This window comes from Diachasma alloeum, unplaced genomic scaffold (assembly GCF_001412515.2).
Source record: "Diachasma alloeum isolate Michigan unplaced genomic scaffold, Dall2.0 Dall_scaffold_00176, whole genome shotgun sequence".
Classification (NCBI taxonomy): domain Eukaryota; kingdom Metazoa; phylum Arthropoda; class Insecta; order Hymenoptera; family Braconidae; genus Diachasma; species Diachasma alloeum.
The window spans coordinates 6,009,527-6,029,157 of NW_021680342.1; the positions used below are offsets into that span (position 1 = coordinate 6,009,527).

General features: G+C 37.4%; 2 protein-coding genes across 2 annotated transcripts in view; one reads left to right on the forward strand and one right to left on the reverse strand.

Moving 5' to 3' along the window:
- Positions 1 to 17,285, forward strand: part of LOC107035613 — a 60,842-nt gene extending 43,557 nt beyond the window's left edge. Inside the window, exons 13-17 of the mRNA XM_015253106.1 lie at positions 1,452 to 1,625; positions 2,342 to 2,662; positions 5,364 to 5,636; positions 10,873 to 11,141; positions 13,317 to 17,285. Coding sequence (XP_015108592.1) covers positions 1,452 to 1,625; positions 2,342 to 2,662; positions 5,364 to 5,636; positions 10,873 to 11,141; positions 13,317 to 13,688 — 1,409 coding nt within the window. The 3' untranslated portion in view covers positions 13,689 to 17,285. The remainder of the gene's footprint in view (positions 1 to 1,451; positions 1,626 to 2,341; positions 2,663 to 5,363; positions 5,637 to 10,872; positions 11,142 to 13,316) is intronic.
- A 342-nt stretch (positions 17,286 to 17,627) lies between these two features.
- On the reverse strand, positions 17,628 to 19,246 carry LOC107035603 (DNA-directed RNA polymerase III subunit RPC7-like). Its single transcript, XM_015253093.1, has 2 exons — positions 19,158 to 19,246; positions 17,628 to 18,574 (listed from the first exon to the last, which is right to left on the reverse strand). The coding sequence occupies exon 2, from the start codon at positions 18,513 to 18,515 to the stop codon at positions 17,856 to 17,858; it is 660 nt and encodes a 219-aa protein (XP_015108579.1). The 5' UTR covers positions 18,516 to 18,574; positions 19,158 to 19,246; the 3' UTR covers positions 17,628 to 17,855.
- Positions 19,247 to 19,631: the final 385 nt, after the last annotated feature.

A 19,631-nucleotide genomic window follows, 5' to 3' on the forward strand; every position in this document is an offset into this window, starting at 1 on the left:
TAGGAACATAACTTGCATTCTCGTGCAACGTGTATTATTATTGGAAATTTTGACTGCTGCTCGTTTCACCCCCCCCCCCCCCCCCCCNTCAGTGTCAGTCCAGATTGTTCCCTCATTTTATTTTAGTGAAAACAAAAATCTTCGTTGAACTGTCCAGAGAGAATTTGCATGATAGTCATCTATTTATTGTCTCTATATATCTCTGTACTCTGCATTGATATCTATCCTATCATTCTTTGCGATTGTTCATTAGCAGAGTTTTATCGTTACAAAAGGTAAACTTTCGAGAGGTCTCACCTCTCGTCTACAGTGACTCTATACACCATTGTCGTCCTCTTTCAAGTATCCTAAAGTTTCAAACATGACATCACTCACAAATACAGAACTGCACAACATTATACATGGCCTGCATCGTGCTCTGAAAAATCGCAGGCAGTGTTCTCAGTTCACGATTTCCAAGTCCTAGCAATAAAGCTGATTCACGGAACGTTGGATTTATGAGCTACTTCAAAATGAAAAATGTCGAATTGGACTTTATAGGATTGTGTGAAAAAATACAACAGAAAAATCTAACGCTTTCGTTAGGAAATGGTATTCAATTCCTATATTGAAACTCTAGATGAATTCTATTTGTTTTTGGCTAATATCTACTGCAAATTTCACAATCTTCAAGAGCATTTTTTAAATTGATATTTAATAGAAACAACATCAATAATGTTTGTTACGTTTTTCCATATCAACTTATTCTCTTGAGAATTTATCTATGAAAATTGTTACACGGAGAGAAATGTTCAATCAAAATTATGCATCTTTTCCGTAATTCCGGAGCGAAATGTGGTTGGAGGAAATTTCCCGGAACTGGCACGGAATTTTTCCGGAGCGTTCCGTAATTTTTGTCTGAATCTCCTGTGAAAAATTACGATACCGTCACTTCAATTTTCTGAGTCGATTCCATCGGTGAGTGAATTGTGAGTTCCGTAATTTTGACTGAACATTTCTCTCCGTGTAGGCATAAATTTTTCAAATTTTTCCGCGTTGTATTTCTTTGATTGATCACTTCAGGATAGAGAAAAATGAAAAAAAAAAATGCCCAAGAATTTGTTGCATTGCAAGAAGTTATATGGAAAAATGAACATGTATTGTCTATTAATGTTATTTCTATCAAATATACATGGCAATTTTCGGATAAATATATCTATCAAAAAATGGCACTGCAAAATTATGTAACTTTCCATTAGATTCGCCAAAAAACCTAGAGGACTCCCAATCGAATTCTGATAATCGAATTCTCAAAAACGGCAGTGTTCGTGAATTTATTCAATTGCAGGGATTATCCCACTTGTAGATCCTCAACAAACAAACAAAAAACAACACAATAATTTGATGAAATAAAAAACCGTATCGATCGAGCGTGACACGTGAAAACGATTGGAATGATTAGCGGAATAAAGCGGGTGTTTCAGCGGTGGGCGGGCGAGTTCGTTGGAGCATAAGAGAATCCTCGCAATCCCCGGTGAAATCGTCGTCGACGAGCGAGCCGCCCATACCGCCTTTACCACCACCACCTTCTGGCCCTGGGCCCACGCAACTCCACAAGAAACCCTCGCCAAGGTCACACCGGAAATGTACGTCAATCCTTTGTCCGCCACGTGCAAAAAAAAAAATAAAAACGCTCAATCGTGTCATTATTTTGTTGCGACATTAACCATTAAGTATCCCTAATGATCTTTCGCTAACGAAATCGTCAGTGGATCCATTTAAATAGATGTCATCATGTAGTTACCATGACTCCTCATGAAAGCTATTGCAAAGTAGTTGTCAGATGCATCTAGATGACATTTCTCATTGTTGTCATTCATCACAACCCTTGAATCGCCCAGTAATTTTTGTTTCCCCAATTTCTCTCTCATGAAAATTTTAACAGATTCATTCTCGAGCATTGCCCGACAATCGCATCATCCAATCCAGTCGAAGAACACCATTTGAAGCCATAGCAATTTTTTCAAATGAATACTACACAGATATTTAATTCCGCATTCAACTCTTCTTCTCTCACCCCCAATCGAAGATCATCTCCCAGTATTTCTGAAGTATTGCACAAATCCCTTGACAATTGCATCGAGCATCTTCATTACGACATCTTCACGAAGCCCACCACATCGATGCGATCATGTAAAAGCCCACGCAAAAAGTCAGACCAGCACTCTATCAATCACAACAGAGATCTTCCTTGGCTAAGAAAATGAAAAATGAATAAAAATAAAGTGCAGAAGTAGTGGAAAGCTCGGAGCTCTGTGCGAACATTCACATCATTTTCATCAATCTACGATATATGTTCTAGCCTTCCTCGCGACCACCGCTTCCCCCCATCGTCCTCTTCATCATCACGCGAAACCTACTTCTGCTAATGTTACGAAAGTCCCCGGTAAGAATACGACACAACACAGTGTCGATGTCCATACAACAGTGTCCAGCTCAGTATCATCAGGCAATGAGGCAGCACCCTCGGGCTCGAGATCACAGCGTATACTAAAATTAAACAATGAGAATAATCGAGCCCGAGGTAGTGCCAGGGCCCAGGTAACAACTGTTATCGACCCATCCAAATCATCCTCCGACAATCGATACCAATCGTACCGAGCTAATGCAGCCCTGCAAGCTAGTAAGTAGCATGCTTTTGACATTACCACTGTGCCGAGTGATAATGACCTTCATCGTGATTTTTATTATTCATTTTTTTTTCCAACATGAAATGATTTTAGAATTCAGGCTAATTCAGCAAAACGTAAAACTCGAAGATTGGAATCTAGTTGATTGCACATTTGTTATGGAAGTAATTCATTTTGGAGGAAATTGTCAGTCAAAATGAGGCCTCTGAACGAAACAATTCCCAACAAGAATCCTCTGAATATTCTTGCTTAAAATCATTCTTTGCCGGGGTAATTTTTCATTGCAATGGTTGTGACAAGTCCTATCTAAAACGTGAGACATTGATTTTGATGTTTTTGTTACTAGTATTATGTATTCATCTTAGAAGCAAGGGATTTTTGGCGAAAAATATCGATGGGTATTTTTTTAGCTGCAAAATTTTCCGACACATGATGTGTTTGAAATGCCAACAACAATACCGGTTAACCCTTCTGTTAGATGCATTCGGTGGGAGGAAAATATTTTGAACATTAGTTCTCAATGTTAGTAATCGTTTATTAGAATTGATCTTTCAAAAATTTAGTAAACAATCTCTGTAAAAAAAACTAGTAAAATTTAAATGATTTTTGGTAAGGGTCACAATATTTTCGTTGAATTTTTATTTGAAAATATTGGCGTTTTGTATTGCATTTTTTTCCATTTCAGGTCAATATACGCTAAACGATTACCAGAATTATGCTGCAATTCTTGACAGATTTTTCTCTCCGCGTTCACTTACGATATCATTAGGAAGTTAAACAATATACGAAAGTTTATTAGTTCTGTTACCTTTTACAACCCCTTAATTTTTTTATCGATTATGAATATTTAAAAATGAATCTAAAGTCATTTCTATGGCACCATGTAAAGCGATGTCTGCTTTAAATCGCGTCAAGTTGAGTAAAAAAGCTTGTTCTCCCTAACAATGGATTTTATTATTCACTGTATGGATAAATGTCTGAATGTCTAGAGACAGCTTAATTCCCTCTAAATATGTGTCATCAAGTCATCATCACCACTTCCACAGTGTCTACACTCTCCATCTCCTCCACTTGTATATTTTTGGTGTAATCTCAGTGTCATCGATATTCTGCTTTTAACCAAGATACTGAGATCATTTACCTTGGTAGTCCGTGAGTGCTTTATGCATCTTCCTTGTACGTCTTCCTCCTCCGTTCCCTTATCCCGTACTCTCCTGATCCATCAATCTCTTAACCGGAAGACTCTCACACACTTACTGAATTGTGCGACAATGTGGCTGTTGTCTCTGCATTGTCTATTCCAACACTGATTTCAGCTACTTCATACTCTCTATCTCCTGTATTTAAACGTTTGCTCTGCTGATATGATGTTGAACGTTGTTGATTGAATATTAAATATGTCTACACCTACAAATACACTCGAACAATTAGTGTCCAACTATCTGTATGCAATTAAATTTGTGATTAAAGAGAATGGAGAAAGGCGTTGTTCTATCAACTGTTATTAATTTCAGTCTACAGGGGCGATTGAGAAGTTGGAGAACACGATTTCGCTCTTAAGTCGTAAATTTCTCATTAATGTTTCACCGGGTAACGACTTGAATCACTTTCACAGGGTGTTAAATCCTTGTCCGTACTGATCTTCACATTTTCTCGTCCGGGGATTGGTATTGGCCCTTCCCCAAACTCGTAAAAGTGAAAATTACTACGGAAAAATATCGTTCACGGCTAGTGCCATGGGGTTTTTTATTCGCGTGGTTGGCCAGTCCTCACCTTCGGCTCGGACGCCAACTCCACGTGAGTAAAAGACTCCATGGCACTCGCCCTGAAATATACGATTGTGGAAATTTTAGACAACTTATTTCCGATTACTTTATCACAAAAATATATGTTTATCAAGAGAAGAAAAACATTTCCTTAATTAAGAATATCAATCGTACGATAATAATTCGAATTGTTTGGACTTGATTGGATCGAAGGTTCAACGGTTGGATTGAATAGACAGGGAAAATCTATTCTAAATTGAAGAAAGATACATTTTACAGTTGTTTACTTTTTTCCCGGAAATTACTGGGACAAACAGATCTCATTTCTTAAATTTTGGGTCAATTATTTTCTCTGCATTTCCCATCGTTTGCAGGTTTGATTCCCATCAAGTTCTCAAATAAGAAGGATTGTTTGCCAATTATCATGAATATTTTTATTTGAAAATTTTTTTTTCTCACTCTTTGTACTTTCCTAACTGTGCAGAACTGTCAAATTGACATTTTGAAATGAATATAGACGTAATAAATGATCCATCAAAAATATCGGCTTCGTCATGCGCGCGTACTCGACGTTTTTCTAGCGTAATTAAAGTCATGTGATGTGAAATGTAAATACATTGGATTTAATTGGCATTGCTGCACGGCTTCTGGCTGACTGCTTTGAAAAATCAACGACCAACGACATCCTGACGAACGAAATTAATTTCGCAACCAATTTACTAAAAATAAAAGAAATCTGAAAAAAACACTCAACTGATACTAGAGAAATTGACTAAAAATACAAATGAACTCAAAATTTAAAGACTTATTAAATTGGAAAAATAAATAATGAGACGTTTTCACGTCGAGGGCGAGCATGTCCCGTAGTGTTCCCCAGTGACTGACCGATGGCACTTGCCGAATAAGCCTCGAACGTTGGTGCTTCCAGTGACAGCAGAACCGCAGGTAAACGGCAACTCAACCGGGGGCGATTCGAGCGTCGCGTCAACTCCACCGTCACAGAGTGCCACCGCACCAGTAGCGACTGCAGTAGTGACAAGCTGCCCTTGGTTCGACGACGAGCCAGTGGTAAAGAGTCCCCCAGAGCCAACACGAGTAAAGTCCCCAGAACAAATGATAATGCGATCACCGGAGCCTGTAAATTGGACAGTGCCGCTGGACACCGGGAAGACTTTCACGGTGACCCAAAACGTGAGGGAAGGTAAGGCCAACAATAATACAATTCAGTAGCGAATTGGTAAAACGGTACAAGTCAATTTTGACTATTGACCCGTTTTTAATGAATATCTCGGAATCTAAGGGAGATAGCAAAATTTTTGTTACAACCTTTTTTATAGAGCCGATTGAGAGCTACAAAAAATGTGTGTTTGAAACCCAGCAAACAAGTCAGTATCGAAAGTTACCGGGCTCAACGGAAAATCTCGACCGACTTCGGGACCCTTCGGGTTCACGGGCAAATCACGAAGCAAATCGCCAAATATTAAATTTCAGTAGTATCAATCTACTCCTCAAAGAGTATACATTAGTTAGGCAGCGATTCGCCTATAGAGTACAGTATCAAACTAACCGAGTATCGAGCACATCACCGAGTATTACATCGAGTCTAGCGCTCTGTATAGCGCCTCTATTTGATTCAATTATCAATTATTTTGAGTCAGTCATCAAGTTTAATATCGAGAGAATCTCTAGTGCAGTGTAATAGTATATTTCAGCACGTGTGGGGCAATATCGTCTTTAACGTGTGTGGGGTTTACAGCATGAGCCGAAGGCGAGTGATGTAACCACACACGTTAAGGACGAAATTTCCCAACAAGTACTGAACAAAATTTTATGTCACTCGACGCTTCGCGTCTCGTGTCTAATTCAGCCGGTTTCAGGCATGAGTGGCATAAAGACTATTATCGAATTGACATTGAGACATTCACCAATTCGTGTATTCCTAAAATCAAGACGCGTGGCTTGCGCCACAAATAAAGTACATCCCCAGTGTTTTTGTAATCCGCGTGTCTTTGATTTCACCGCTTCCACATCACGTTCCATTTCACCTCTTCAACATCGTAGCTTCATCTCTAACAATGTGATTACGAAAATTTCGCTATCTCCATTAGATTCCGAAATATTCCTCAAAAACTCAACAAGGAGATACGTCGACTTAAACCGTTTTACCAGTTCGCTACTGAATTGAAATTCTGATTGCAATGTGAACACTATTTTTTGCACATTTCCAAATCACATGCAGTGAAATGAAATTTATCATCATTATTTAATTACAGTAGAGGCTTCGTATAAGATACTTTAGGGACAGTAGGAGAGTGGAATTCCGGGAACCCCTATGCCCCTACTACGTGCGCCCATAGAGAGGAGAAAAATAGGGATCAGCGGGTTTCAAATAAGATACCTCGCTCGTTGCACCCAAATTCATTGAAATTTTCATTTTTACTGAATGAATATCGATAACTAATCAATTTATATGTGTTTAATGTTTTGAATTTGTATCATCCGCGTTCCCTTTTCGCTCTAAAAATAACCCCCGCGTGATAGAATGGCAGCTGATGTTGGGGGATTGTTGGTGGACTCGAGAATAATCACCGACTAAAAATTATGATTTTTCGATGCACTGAGAAAAAAAAATTCTAATATCTGAAACATATTTCCTTGAGACACGTCATTTTTCTTCAACTGTTTAATTCTCCCAGGCATCTCAACTCACGTGGCCCGAGAAAGGTCTCATGCTTTAACATATTCTTGTTCTCAAGTATGATTTTGTCGTTAATGAACTCACTGTAATCGCGTATAAGAACCGTCAATCTTCAAGTATTTATTGTTTTCATGATTTTTTTGTTATGCAGTGGCAATATTTCGATATGTAATACATTCATGATATAATGCGCAAGAATAGTGATAAATGAGAATTCATTCGAGTTCCGTGAACCGCAAGCATTCGGGGATTTAAACCATTGAAAATAATTCACTTCTCTCAAGTAAATATGGTCTACATATCAGAAAATTTTTCTCTCAGTGTGGGAAAAGTGAAAACAAATCGATGTATATTTCCATTACTTGAACAAAGTGGTGTGACCCCCCCTTAAGGTCATTAGACCCTCATGATCACTTCGTTCGTCCCTCCAGTTTGACGCTTAACACCGTTTGATCCTTATAACTACGCTCTTCCCATTGAAAAATGACCGGGGCCATAGGTATCTTATAAGAAGCCCAGGGAAAATAAACATTCGGGAGGCGATAAAAGTGCCGAGAGTGGGGGTAGGCCTCGAGCGCTCGGAGTGCGAGGTATCTTATAGCGAGGTATCTTATGCGAAGCCACTACTGTGTTTTTTATTTCTATCTTTATTTTTGTAGCCTTTCCATTCGATTTTTGATAGGTATTTCATGGAATTCTATATGATTGATTCTTTTAAATTTTTTTGTAAGAAAGACATCTTGAGATATGTTTTTGACAATTTGCTCGCCCTATATTTATTTATTCCTCATTGGAAAATGCAACACGGAGAAACAAATCAATCAAAAGTTGCGGTAGACGGTGAAAATTCGCTCAAAATGCCATAAAATTACTCCGTCTTTTTTGTACTTTTTCACCAACAACTTACAAATTTGACGGTGCACTTGCATAAAAATTACATTCCCAATGGGGAAATTTATTGTTTGCCTCACATTTTTTTCTTCATATAAAATAAAAATATAATTTCGCTCCGCGATTACCTAGATTATACAGTAATTTTCGTGCGTGTTTTTTTCTTCGTGAAGTAGAAAAAAAATTGAGCTGTTCATGGATAAGAATTCTTATTCTTACAAAAGAATTTGCGACAGAATAAATTATATAGAAAAATGAATTTGTATTAACAGTTTATAACCAGAAATTTATTGGAAAACATAAAACCAAAAGGTAAAATGGAATAATTTTCAATTCAAGTCAATAAACAACTAGTAGAATTCCAATAGAAAACCAATATAATTTTCTACTGAATGCGCTACGTTTTCCAATAAATTTTTTCATTTTTGGAAATATTTACTTATTTTGAAAATTCAAGGAAATTGATTTTTTCATGTTCCACGAATTTAAATCGGTTAATTGGTCGCATTGATTTAATATCATGACTCGCATCATCACGTCAAATTGAAATTTGAATAGCCATAGAATTTACATAATTTTTTCGATCACAAATTAATCAAAATTTCAAATAAGTTATGGAATATTTTTAAAAATTTATACTAAAACACAGGTGAAATGTCGTATGTGTGTACTGAAAGAAAAAATTGTTTTTGCCAAGTTCGGATTTTCCTGGGAGTAGAAATTATCGTTTCAATAATACACATCTCCAGATACGTTTGTTCCAGGTAGATCGAGTTAGGTACTATGTTAAGGAAATTAATTGAAGTTTATGTTCAACATGATCATTTTGTGGTACAACATGGTTGTAGCGCATGAAACCCAACTTGAATCATCTGGGAATAACCTGGCGGTTGGAGGAGTGCATCTTGAAGAAAAATAATTCCCCGTCTCAAGTGCACGTTAATTCATTTCAATGATTCAATTCAAATTAATCATACGTAATGTGTTAATAAACCAATCTAATTAATTTGTATTAATTAAAGTGGAATTAAGGGAGTGGTATCATATTTCTGTTCATCGTTGCTCCCGTTAAAACACGCAAAACAATCAAGTACCAACTGCAGTATACTTCTACTTACTGATAACAAAATTTCATTCGTGGGGGCGAAATTTTTTGACTTTATCAGTCAACTTTTGTTATCAACGCTGTGCTGGATGGATGACCCCGTGAGGCGCGTGTTCGAGTCCGGCCTTGAGCGATGACTTTTAAAACCTCGGAAACTATCAAGACACCAGGAACAGTCGAGATTGAATGCTTGAGAAACATTCTCCGATAATACCCGGTCAATGGAGGTCCATGGCGGCTAGGGTTTGTCATCATTTCCTTTGGTTACCAGGAGAGCTTGTACACAAAGTGCAGCTCCCAGGGCGAGGGGGTGGTGACTCCTCAATCGAGTGACTCAGTGATTTCCAGAATCAGATGATTTCCTGTGATTTCCTCTTGATTTCTGTGATTTCGCAAATGATTTTTGTGATTTCCCAATCAACATTAGAAATCATGATTTCCATTTTCGGTAGTGATTTCGGGTGAAACTGAAAAATCTACTAGAAATCATAATTTCTTGTGATTTCCATGATTTCTATTCCATGAATTCGATGAATCATAATTTCTTGTGATTTCCATGATTTCTAGTAGATTCCAATGATTTCGTGATTTCAAGCAATAATCGCAGGAGATAAGCGCAGTTTTCTACTTGACGTTACAATTACAAGGATGTCAAAAACTTCACAGCGTCACATTTCGGGATTAGGTGATTTCGAACGCACCAATACCATAATAAAAATTGTCGAGTTAAAACTGCAAAATCAATTTCGATTTTACACTTATCGATGATTTCTAATGATTTCCGATGATTTCCAGAAATCTTTAGAAATCACTACCGAAAATAGAAATCACTTGATTTCCAGTCGACTTGTCCAGTGATTTCCTAAGTGACTAGCCCCTCGTCCCAAGGTGATTGTGACATGATTCAGGGTAAAAAGTCAGCCCTTGGAACCGCAAATGGGTGGTGGTTGGGATGGGACCATAAAGAACCTAAGCGGTTATATGGGAAACGGTTAAATTTAAAAAAAAATCAACCTTGTTTTGATAAAAATGAAGTTTGGTGGGTCTTTTCTTGTGAACGATGATTTCCACCATTGGAATACAGAGGAAAAAAAGTTTTAGTCTTTGGGGATCTGTGATGTTTTAAAATTTAATGAGTACGTACATTCTAAAATAAAATATTGTGTAGTTAATTTCCAGTGACAAAATCCTAAATTTTGAAAATTCATGGTAATTGCAGTTAGTGTCAAGAATCTTTAAAAATTACCAATAGATTTCTAAAAATGGAGAAACGATTCCCAACAAGTACGAATACACCCCTAAACTCCACTTGGTAATAACAAATTTCGTTTGTGAGGGACAAAATCTGTTGACGTTATAAGTCAACTTTTGTTATGAACAAAAAATTAAGTTTGTTCATGACGCAACATGATATGTAACGAATGAAGATTCGTCAAAAACAAGATTTTTTATGAGAATCATTAGCAATGTTAATTTACTTAAATCACTCGGGAATAACCCGCCTGAAGAAGTGCATCTTGAAAAATAATTTCTCCTCTCAGTGCCCCATAATTATTTCAATAATCCAATGAAATTAAATCATGCATAATGTATTAATAAAACAATCTAATGATTTTGTATTAATTAAAGTGCAATTAAGAGACTGGTATCATATTTCTTAGTTTGTTGCCGGTAAATATCATTGAATTTTGTTGCTGATGTATTATTACGTCCGTTGAAATCACTAATAATATTCATTTACAGGGGAACTTCTGACGCGACCCCACAGCGAAGCGAAGACTTGGGCGGCAGGGTCGACAGTGATATCAACACCCCAGTCAGCGCCCCCGGAACTAGCTCAGCACAAATCTCATCATCAATCCCAGCACTCAGGATACAAGTCACCGGAGAGCGAGAGCGTCTCCCTGGGGAGTTATACCGGACTCAACGGCCACAAGGATCTCGACTCGGAGAGGGACAGTCCACTACCGAACAATCTACAGGGTACATCCACAGCATCCCAAAGTGATAAGGTACTTCATTATTCAGACTGAGAGAATTCGAAGCGCCGGGAAATGCTGGAGTAATTTTTAATTATTTCAACTCTCCCTCGGTGCTCAACAACTTTTTTATCTCACTGTGATATGAATTCCGGCCACAGAGAGTATTTAATGGAGTGAAACTAATTATACATACCTAACTCGATACCATTGAATTCGGTTAATTACAATTTTCCTCGTTTGCACGGAGATTTTCAATTAAATGAAAATGGAAAGAATTGTCCCGAGTGATTTCGATACTGATAAAATTCTGGAATGTTTAATTAATGAAATAGAAGCAATGGAAACTGTTTGAATAGATATGTATGACGTAATTTCAACATTTCCTCGTTTTTTAATGGATGGATAGAATTCTGTTGCGAAGTTGTACAGAAAAGGAGATGAGTAAGAGTTCTTTACGAATATTTTAGTCACAAAATATGGCAAAACTGGTGGGTTAAGGGGGAACGTGTCAAGTGAGCTTTTTTATAGATCACAACGTTCGTGCAAGCCATTCAATAATATTCATAAATTGGTGGTGCTCTTCACTAACTCAGTTTTGAAGTCAAGGTGTTTCCATTATTAATCGAAATTGAATAGGCATGATTGGAGTTAGTTCAACATTTGTTCTTTTCCAATGGATTTAATTTGATCAAAACACTTTGCAAAGATTTTATATGCGTTGGAGTGATTTTGTATTCTTTATCACATCACTACTGACTTCGGATAAAATTTCTTCTCACAAAAATTTTTACTCCAGGAAATATACCCTAACGGTGCAAATCTTTTGTTGAAATTTTATAAATCCCTCGAGTAACTTCTAGTTTACTCTGGTGGTGATAAAAGTCTTCTATCGGTCAGAGTTGAGTTGAAAAAATGACATTATGCATGCAAAATGCACGGTACTCTGCCAAGCATACATATAGTGTTTTTTAATATTTCTATTTTCAATAAATTATTACTGGTTTCATATACCTCCCATAATTCCACATAGCAAGAGAGAATGCATTCATATGAAAACAATAAATTATATATATTTTTCCGTACTGATCTTCACTTTTCCTTGTCGGGGGATTGGTATTGACCCTTCCCCAAACTCGTAAAACTGAAAATCACTAGGGAAAAATATCGTTCACGCCTAGTGCCATGGGGTTTTTTCATTCACGTAGTTGGTCAGTCCTCGCCTTCGGCTCGGACGCCAACTCCACGCGAGTAAAAAACCCCATGGCACTCGCCCTAAAATATACTATACTCTCTACGTACTCGGAACATTCGCTGAATACGGCAGAATGTTTGCAACAATCCGAAATAAACAAAAAAGTGAAAAACGGCGGGAACGACCGCAAATGACTGTTTGACATTTTCTTTTTGAGTTGTCCATGCCAAAATACATAAATGCATAAAAAACTACGTTTTTCTTTCGAAAAGCTCATGTCGAACGTTACGACACATCTGCTCATTTTATAGTACATTAGAGTACAAGGGCAGAAATTTCGTTTTCAACGAATGTGTAGTTTACAGGCCGAGCCGAAGGCGAGGTCTGTATACACATTCTTTGAAAACGAAATTTATTACCGAGTACTCTATAATATTTTATGTCAAGTCGTGCAGAAGTCGAGTTTTGAGCAGGCTGCGCGAAGCGCAAACTCCATAAAGAGCACTTCACAAAGATTTTATTCGCAAATATGTCTGAAACGATTCATGTGACAGGAATGGCGATAAAGGCTTTTTATATGCTGTAAAGAGGAAAATGGCGAGTAAAACAGTAAATAACAAGAGCACCGTTTCCTAAAACCTCACCCTTCGGAAAATATCCACCGGACAACCTACAAATTCCTGTTGAACTTGTCTCTCCTGTGTTTCCCCGCAAAATACGCTGCTGAATTTGCATTCTGGGTTTATTTATTAATCAAAATTACACTAGTACCTCTGTACCTCTCGAGAAATTTATTCCGATATTCCTATCGTGCGGCTAGTAACAAGTCTCACCCACAGTTTCAGTCCACAACATATCCCCTCAATTATTCATGACAATGGAAAATTTATCCGTACGAAACAAGCCAATCTCTCTGTAACATTTCCAGAGAGTGTTCCCACGATGAAAAATAAATAACCACCACCCCACGAAACCCAGATGTGCTAGCTACACCTTCTTGTTTATGTCTCCAGGGATCAGTAGCACCAGAAACAAAGGAAAAGCTGCCTGAGGAGCCTTCGATAAAACCCGTGGCCGGGACAAACCTCCGTTGCCTAGAGGATCCAGTCTTCGAGTTCGATCGAGGCCAAAAATCCGAAGATCCTCTACCCTCAACAACAACAGCCCCAGTGACGCAATCAGGCTATCGTGTTCTAGAAGCAGAAGACCCAGTAGTGCCTCCAGGTGGTACAGGCGGCACTTCCAGTGCTGGCTATCACGTACTGGAGGCACCAGCCCTTAGTCCAGGCGCTCAACAACGATCAGTCACCAGTGATGTACTGGAAATCGCTCGCAATCGCTTTGACAAATTCTGGGGCAAGGGAGGATCCGAGAATCAGGCTTAAAAAAAACGAGAGCATAAGAAAAATCGTAAAACAAAGTCGCATCATAGACTAGACCGCTGACGGAAGATTGAGGGTGTGAATGAATTATTTAAATCGATGAATTTGAATAATTGGAGCTGATGAGTTCACGTGATCGTCGTCCAATGCTCCTTTGGGCCTTCTAGAACAATTCATTTTAAATACAATGAGTAATATCTCATAATCATTTATTAATCATCAATGGCCAATATGAACAATTTGCTGAATGGCTTTACGTGCTAATACGTGTTAACTCAAAATAGATTTTGGGAGGCTTCATGCATTTTTGTACGTTATAGAATTAACCACGTAAATCAAAACACAAGAGAACATAACGAAATCGAATGATCCAGAGAGTAAATAATTGGAAAAGGTGCTTTCTAATTTCCGCAAACACGTGGTGGATATTTTGTTAATTGAAATTCACCTTTGTCACGAGCGTCGATCGATGGGACTAATTCGGGGGGAGTTTTTGTTGATAACTATATGCATTGAGTGCGTCGTACGGACGAGTGATCACGGTTTGATTGGCTCCAGATGCGGAGTGGACAGGTTGACCATGATTTATTCAATAAATAATAGATAGCGTTGCACTCCGATAAAGAGAGAAAAATGCTATGAAATAATTATCAGTCGTATGAAGAGCAAATGGGAGGGGTGGATTAGAGAGATTTATCGAACGCTGTTTTACATTCCGTCTCACAATGTTTTTTGCTGTATTTAGGTTTGATTTTTTATTGAATATGGTACTCACTTTTTGAGGATATACTGTCCCTCAACAGACACAAGGCGCTACCTGATTTACCTGCATGATTTTATCTCCGATTTATTGATTTTATGAGTAACTATTAACGTTCGAAAAGAAAGTTCGATGGAGACAAGAGTAAATGATGGATGTGGGAGGAGTAAGAAGGAGAAAAGTAACAGAATGGAGACAGAGAGCATGGTGAATCCATGTGGAGAAATCCCTTGAGGTCAAACGACGAAATGAAAAAAATAAAGCGTTCGGGTGATTCCTATAGTTACGTCTTGTAGTTTAGGAGCTGAAGACAATGCTGGAGTTTTTTTACTAGTCAATGCCGAGACTGTTTTCTCAAGGGAATGAAGAAACAAAGGAGAATAAACACTGAGTTCAATCGAAAGTGGCAGAGGTAATTGATAAATATTGAGGATCGAAGAGTGGAAAGTTTCATACTCGATAAGAATGAAGAGCTTTTTTTTCTCACGCGCGTTAAGATATACCAGTACACCACACTCCATCCAGATTCCACGTCCAAAAGTCCATAAAAATGATTAAACAAATTCAAATCCAACCAACAGTAGTGATGTGAAAATAATTAAAAATACATAAGACAGGAGAACAATTGAAAACATAAAAATATAATTGACTGATGGAATTCGGTGAACGTAGGATGCAAGGAGATTAGGGAGTGATTTAATGAATTAGGAGAAGTATCTTAAGGAACATTGTCCTGACGAGATTGCTTGAGGACGTTCTGCACCCTTGAGCTTTCTTCATTTTTTAAGGAAGAACAGGTAAAATCATTTAGATCTGTTGTTGATGTCCTGCATCAATTACTGTATCAAGATAGCGCGTAGCTTCGAGAAACTAATCGAGTGCGACATGATCATCACTAGTTATTTGATTTAACTCTTCATTGATAATGTATGAGGGGAAATTAACAATTACATTTTCGAGTTTATGTCAATATTTTGAATACCTCAAGCATGAATGGGCGATGGAATTCTCCCAGGTGTAATGATAAACCCCTGAAATTCCACTGTATTCCCGACATATTCATCAGAATGACAAAACTCCAAAGAATGCAAACTCCTCGGTTCACTCCATTCAAAACAATTCATGCGAAAAAACATACCACTCATCACAATTCCCTCACTAAATAAAAAAAAATAATAATTGAAGACTCCGTTCGAATGCACCTCGCGAGCTCACACTGCCCGTCCGAATTTTCTAGGCACCGATTGTCCTGTGATCCTGTGACAAAAAAAAATTGTAAGGAACATTGAAACAATTCCTCTGAGTTTATTATCAATCAACTGCCCTGAGTATTTCTGAGACCATTGTCAACATCGGGCTAGTTTTATTTATCATTAAAATTTAATTATCGTTTGTGAGTGATTTGATCTATAGTGATTTATAGATATCGAAAGAAAACGAAAATGGAGCTGATTACTCTGCGTGCTGGACACGTAGATATTTTCCATGAGAATGAGATTGAATCACCCGCCAGATCCGTCGTTTTATCTAAAAACCATTATTTCCCCTGAGAGTGACAATCCCATTTTGATTTTTAGTCAATTGGTATTACGTGTAGTTTTTACGCAATCGATCGAGGTGCAAGAACAAAGCCAGAGAGAAGTAAATACCCAAAGTTTAACATTCAAAAATAATTGTAAACAATTTTTTTCTTAATGATGATGGTGAAAATGACAAGCCCAAGAGCGACAAAAAACCATTAAATAAGGCAAACCCGGGATTTCTTTCTGCGTCCCTCCCCGCCTTAGTCTGTAAACGCCTATTATACATAGATAGAACGTATTATAATACGACAATTATATACAATTAAATAATTCAAATGAACATGGCAGATAGATTATGCAATGGATTAATAGACGAGAGTGATTGATACCGGCCGAACTGTTTTGCGAAAATACGAGAATAATTGATGCGCACTTATATGATCAAATGATGTATTGTTGATTTTGATGTTTATACGAGTATTTAAGAGTTTAAGGGCACGAGGTACAACGAATTTGTCACGATTGAGTGTATCATTTTATTCTGATTATTATGGAGAATAAGGAAATGATAGTAATAGTAAATTTACGTCAATTTTTTAATGTATGGATTTCCAGTTAATTTTCTACTTACAACGTTCTATCATAATTTATGATAGTCCATTTGATTTTTATAAATTTCAGTCGCTTCCGTCTTCAGTGAAAAATATGAAACGCTTCACGATTTTGCGTATTCAATTTAATGAACGCCATTTAATATTTTTTCCGAATATTTTCACCAAGTGTATATAATATTGTTCATAAAAAAATTATTATATCAAATGTGATGAAATGAGAAACTTTTTTAACAAATAGAGGCCTCTCTCGTGTGTACACGACTTTGTTTGGTGCAGGGTAATTAAATAATCATGTGATGGGATTTTTATGAAAAAAAAAAGAAAGAAGAACCTAATCGTTTCTCATATTTTGCAAAACAGTCAACGGAATGGGCATGGATAAATAAAAGAAGAAACAAAATAACAAAATGAAAAAATATATAATCAACATGACTGAATCTATCATTTCACGTTAATTACGTTTGATACGATATTTCACGTTATCGTTGATAATATGAATGAGTCGTTGGGGTCGAGAAACATTGATATATTATATAAGCACATTTAAGCGAAGAAAAATAAAATCGTTGTCGTAATTATTTTGCAATTAATTCGGAGTGCAGTGGATAAAGTGTTAACAAATGCTTCAAAGATACGTATAGACGTAAAGTGAACTAAAAATAATAATAATACTAATAATAATAATAATACCAGAGACATGAAATTATCTGTGTCCTATTTTCACGTTGATTCCCTCTGAAAACCATATTCCTTCTCGATTACAGTTGAATAACGGAATTCAACTACTGAATCATTCATTAACATTAATATTCAAAAAACTTGAAGAATGAGGCAGAGGGAAAAAAGAAAATGAAACAAAAATGAAATGATTATGGCTATATATATTATATATTATTAGAAATTGAAATACTCGTAATAAAGACACGCCGAAGCTTCCTGTGACTTGACGAAAAATGAAGACAAACAAGATATTCAATTCGAATTGGCCCTGAATTCCTCACGAAAATGACTATGATATCGTTGAGTGAAATAATAAGACCATTCATTAAATCGTAATATAAAGCATGTAATATCCTCATCACCACAAATTCATTTTTCTACAAAAACCATCAACAAACATTAGTGTTCTATTCCATGAATTATTTACACTTGGGTAAAAGTTGTATCGAACTCCAGGGAAAAGTCATCATTCGATGAATCAGATAAATTTTGTCAGGAGTCATTTTCGCCGAACACCTTGAATACCAATTGCAATCACATTTTTTTCTAGAATTCAATAAATTGGACCATCATCAAGATTGTCTTCTTCATCCTCATATCCCTCGCCATTGTCGAAGTAGTTGTTAACGTAATCAGTACCATCGTCCATCTCTTCGTCGACCTCAGCCTCCTCGTCCTCAACGGCCTCATCCCCATCCTTCTCCTCTTCGTCCTCATCAGCCTTCCCCTCCTCATCATCACTCTTCTCGGTGCCCTCCTTCTTCTCCAACTCCTGCAACTTCTTCTCCACATCGACTTCCTTCTTTTTCTTTTTGGGCTCCACCGTAGCCTTCTCCTTCGCCTTTCGCTTCCTTCCAACGGATCTCAACTCCTTTGGGAGTCTGTACCAATCGTACCTCACCTCGTATGTGGATTTGTCTGTTATCATATCCTGGTATCTGTCCGAGTACCTCTCGATGTCTTTCTTCACTACTATGGGTTGAACGTTGTTCGGGGACTCCCTCAGGACCTCACCAAAATCTCGTTTCAACTGGAGGAGGTAAGATAACTCGACTGTTAATTGGAACGGTGGAGCCTTGTAGTCTAGAGGTGGGTATTTCATTGGTGGCTGGAGCACTGGAGGGAGGGTGATGGGCTCTCCTTTCGCGAAACCAAATTGCTCGGGGTTCAGGGTCATTGCGGGCTTGCCGCGACCACGACCACGTCCTCCCATGATTTGGAGGATGATATTTCAGTGTTGTAGTTGGAGAGATGTCACCTACTTTGCGTAATCTGAAAATGCCAATTAATGATAAACCATTAGACATAATACAGTCTACCATTAGACACAATACTAATAGTAGGCTTCCGAATGGGTCCCAATGTATGTTTTCAAAAAATAAAATCATGTACTCATGTTAAATGGCTTTGTAAGTTGTCCTGATGGGAAAGTGAATGGTGAAATATAGCTGCGTCAATTTTTTCTTCCTCACGAATTTTGGGTGAATTGTTCCATCTCGAAATTTAATAATTTTTTTTTCAATACAAAGAACAATTATTTCCCTATGTGACGAGCCTAAACTGAGCACAATTGATAAATTTGTTTCTGAGTTATGAATAATTTTAAAAAAGTCTAAAGTGTCCATTTTACCCCACCCTGCCCTACAGACATTTTTTAAAAACATCATTTCTTCACGTTTCATGACATTTCTAGGCGTTTCCATCCAAAATTAATAAATCGAAAAAAATTATGATTACAAAGCTTCCGTTCGAAAGCAAAAACAGTTATTTTCATGACACATTTGATGAATAAAACAATCTTACTTACATGAAGACTGATTCAATGCTAGTAATGGAAATTTAGACGACTACATACCCTTATGCTTTCTCCTTGATCAATTCTTTATTCTCCTTCTTCTCGACTTCCTCTTGTTTAGCTGCAAAAGCAGCTTTATCATAAATAACCCTTACAACTAATGAGCACGATGGACAAGTTGCGTCCTCCTCCCCAGCAATTAAATCAGCTCTCGATATCTGGAACTGATCACCACAGGGGCAAGGGTAGTAGTAAATATCCTCGTCCTCGTCGTACTCGAAGTCCTCGATCTCCACCTCGTCGTGGTAAACTGTCATGTCGTTTTGAACCTCTGCAACATCACCTGAATTCCCTCAAAATGTTATTGCGTTTGGCGAATTCTGTGAGGTTAGAGGTGACACACGTGGGACTCATTCGTGTTTCAAAATCCCTCCAACTCACCGACATTGAAAAAATTATTATTCCTCAACTATTCCCTCTAATTTCCACGAATAAACTCTGTATTTATCCTTTTATCGTTATTTCAATCATGAG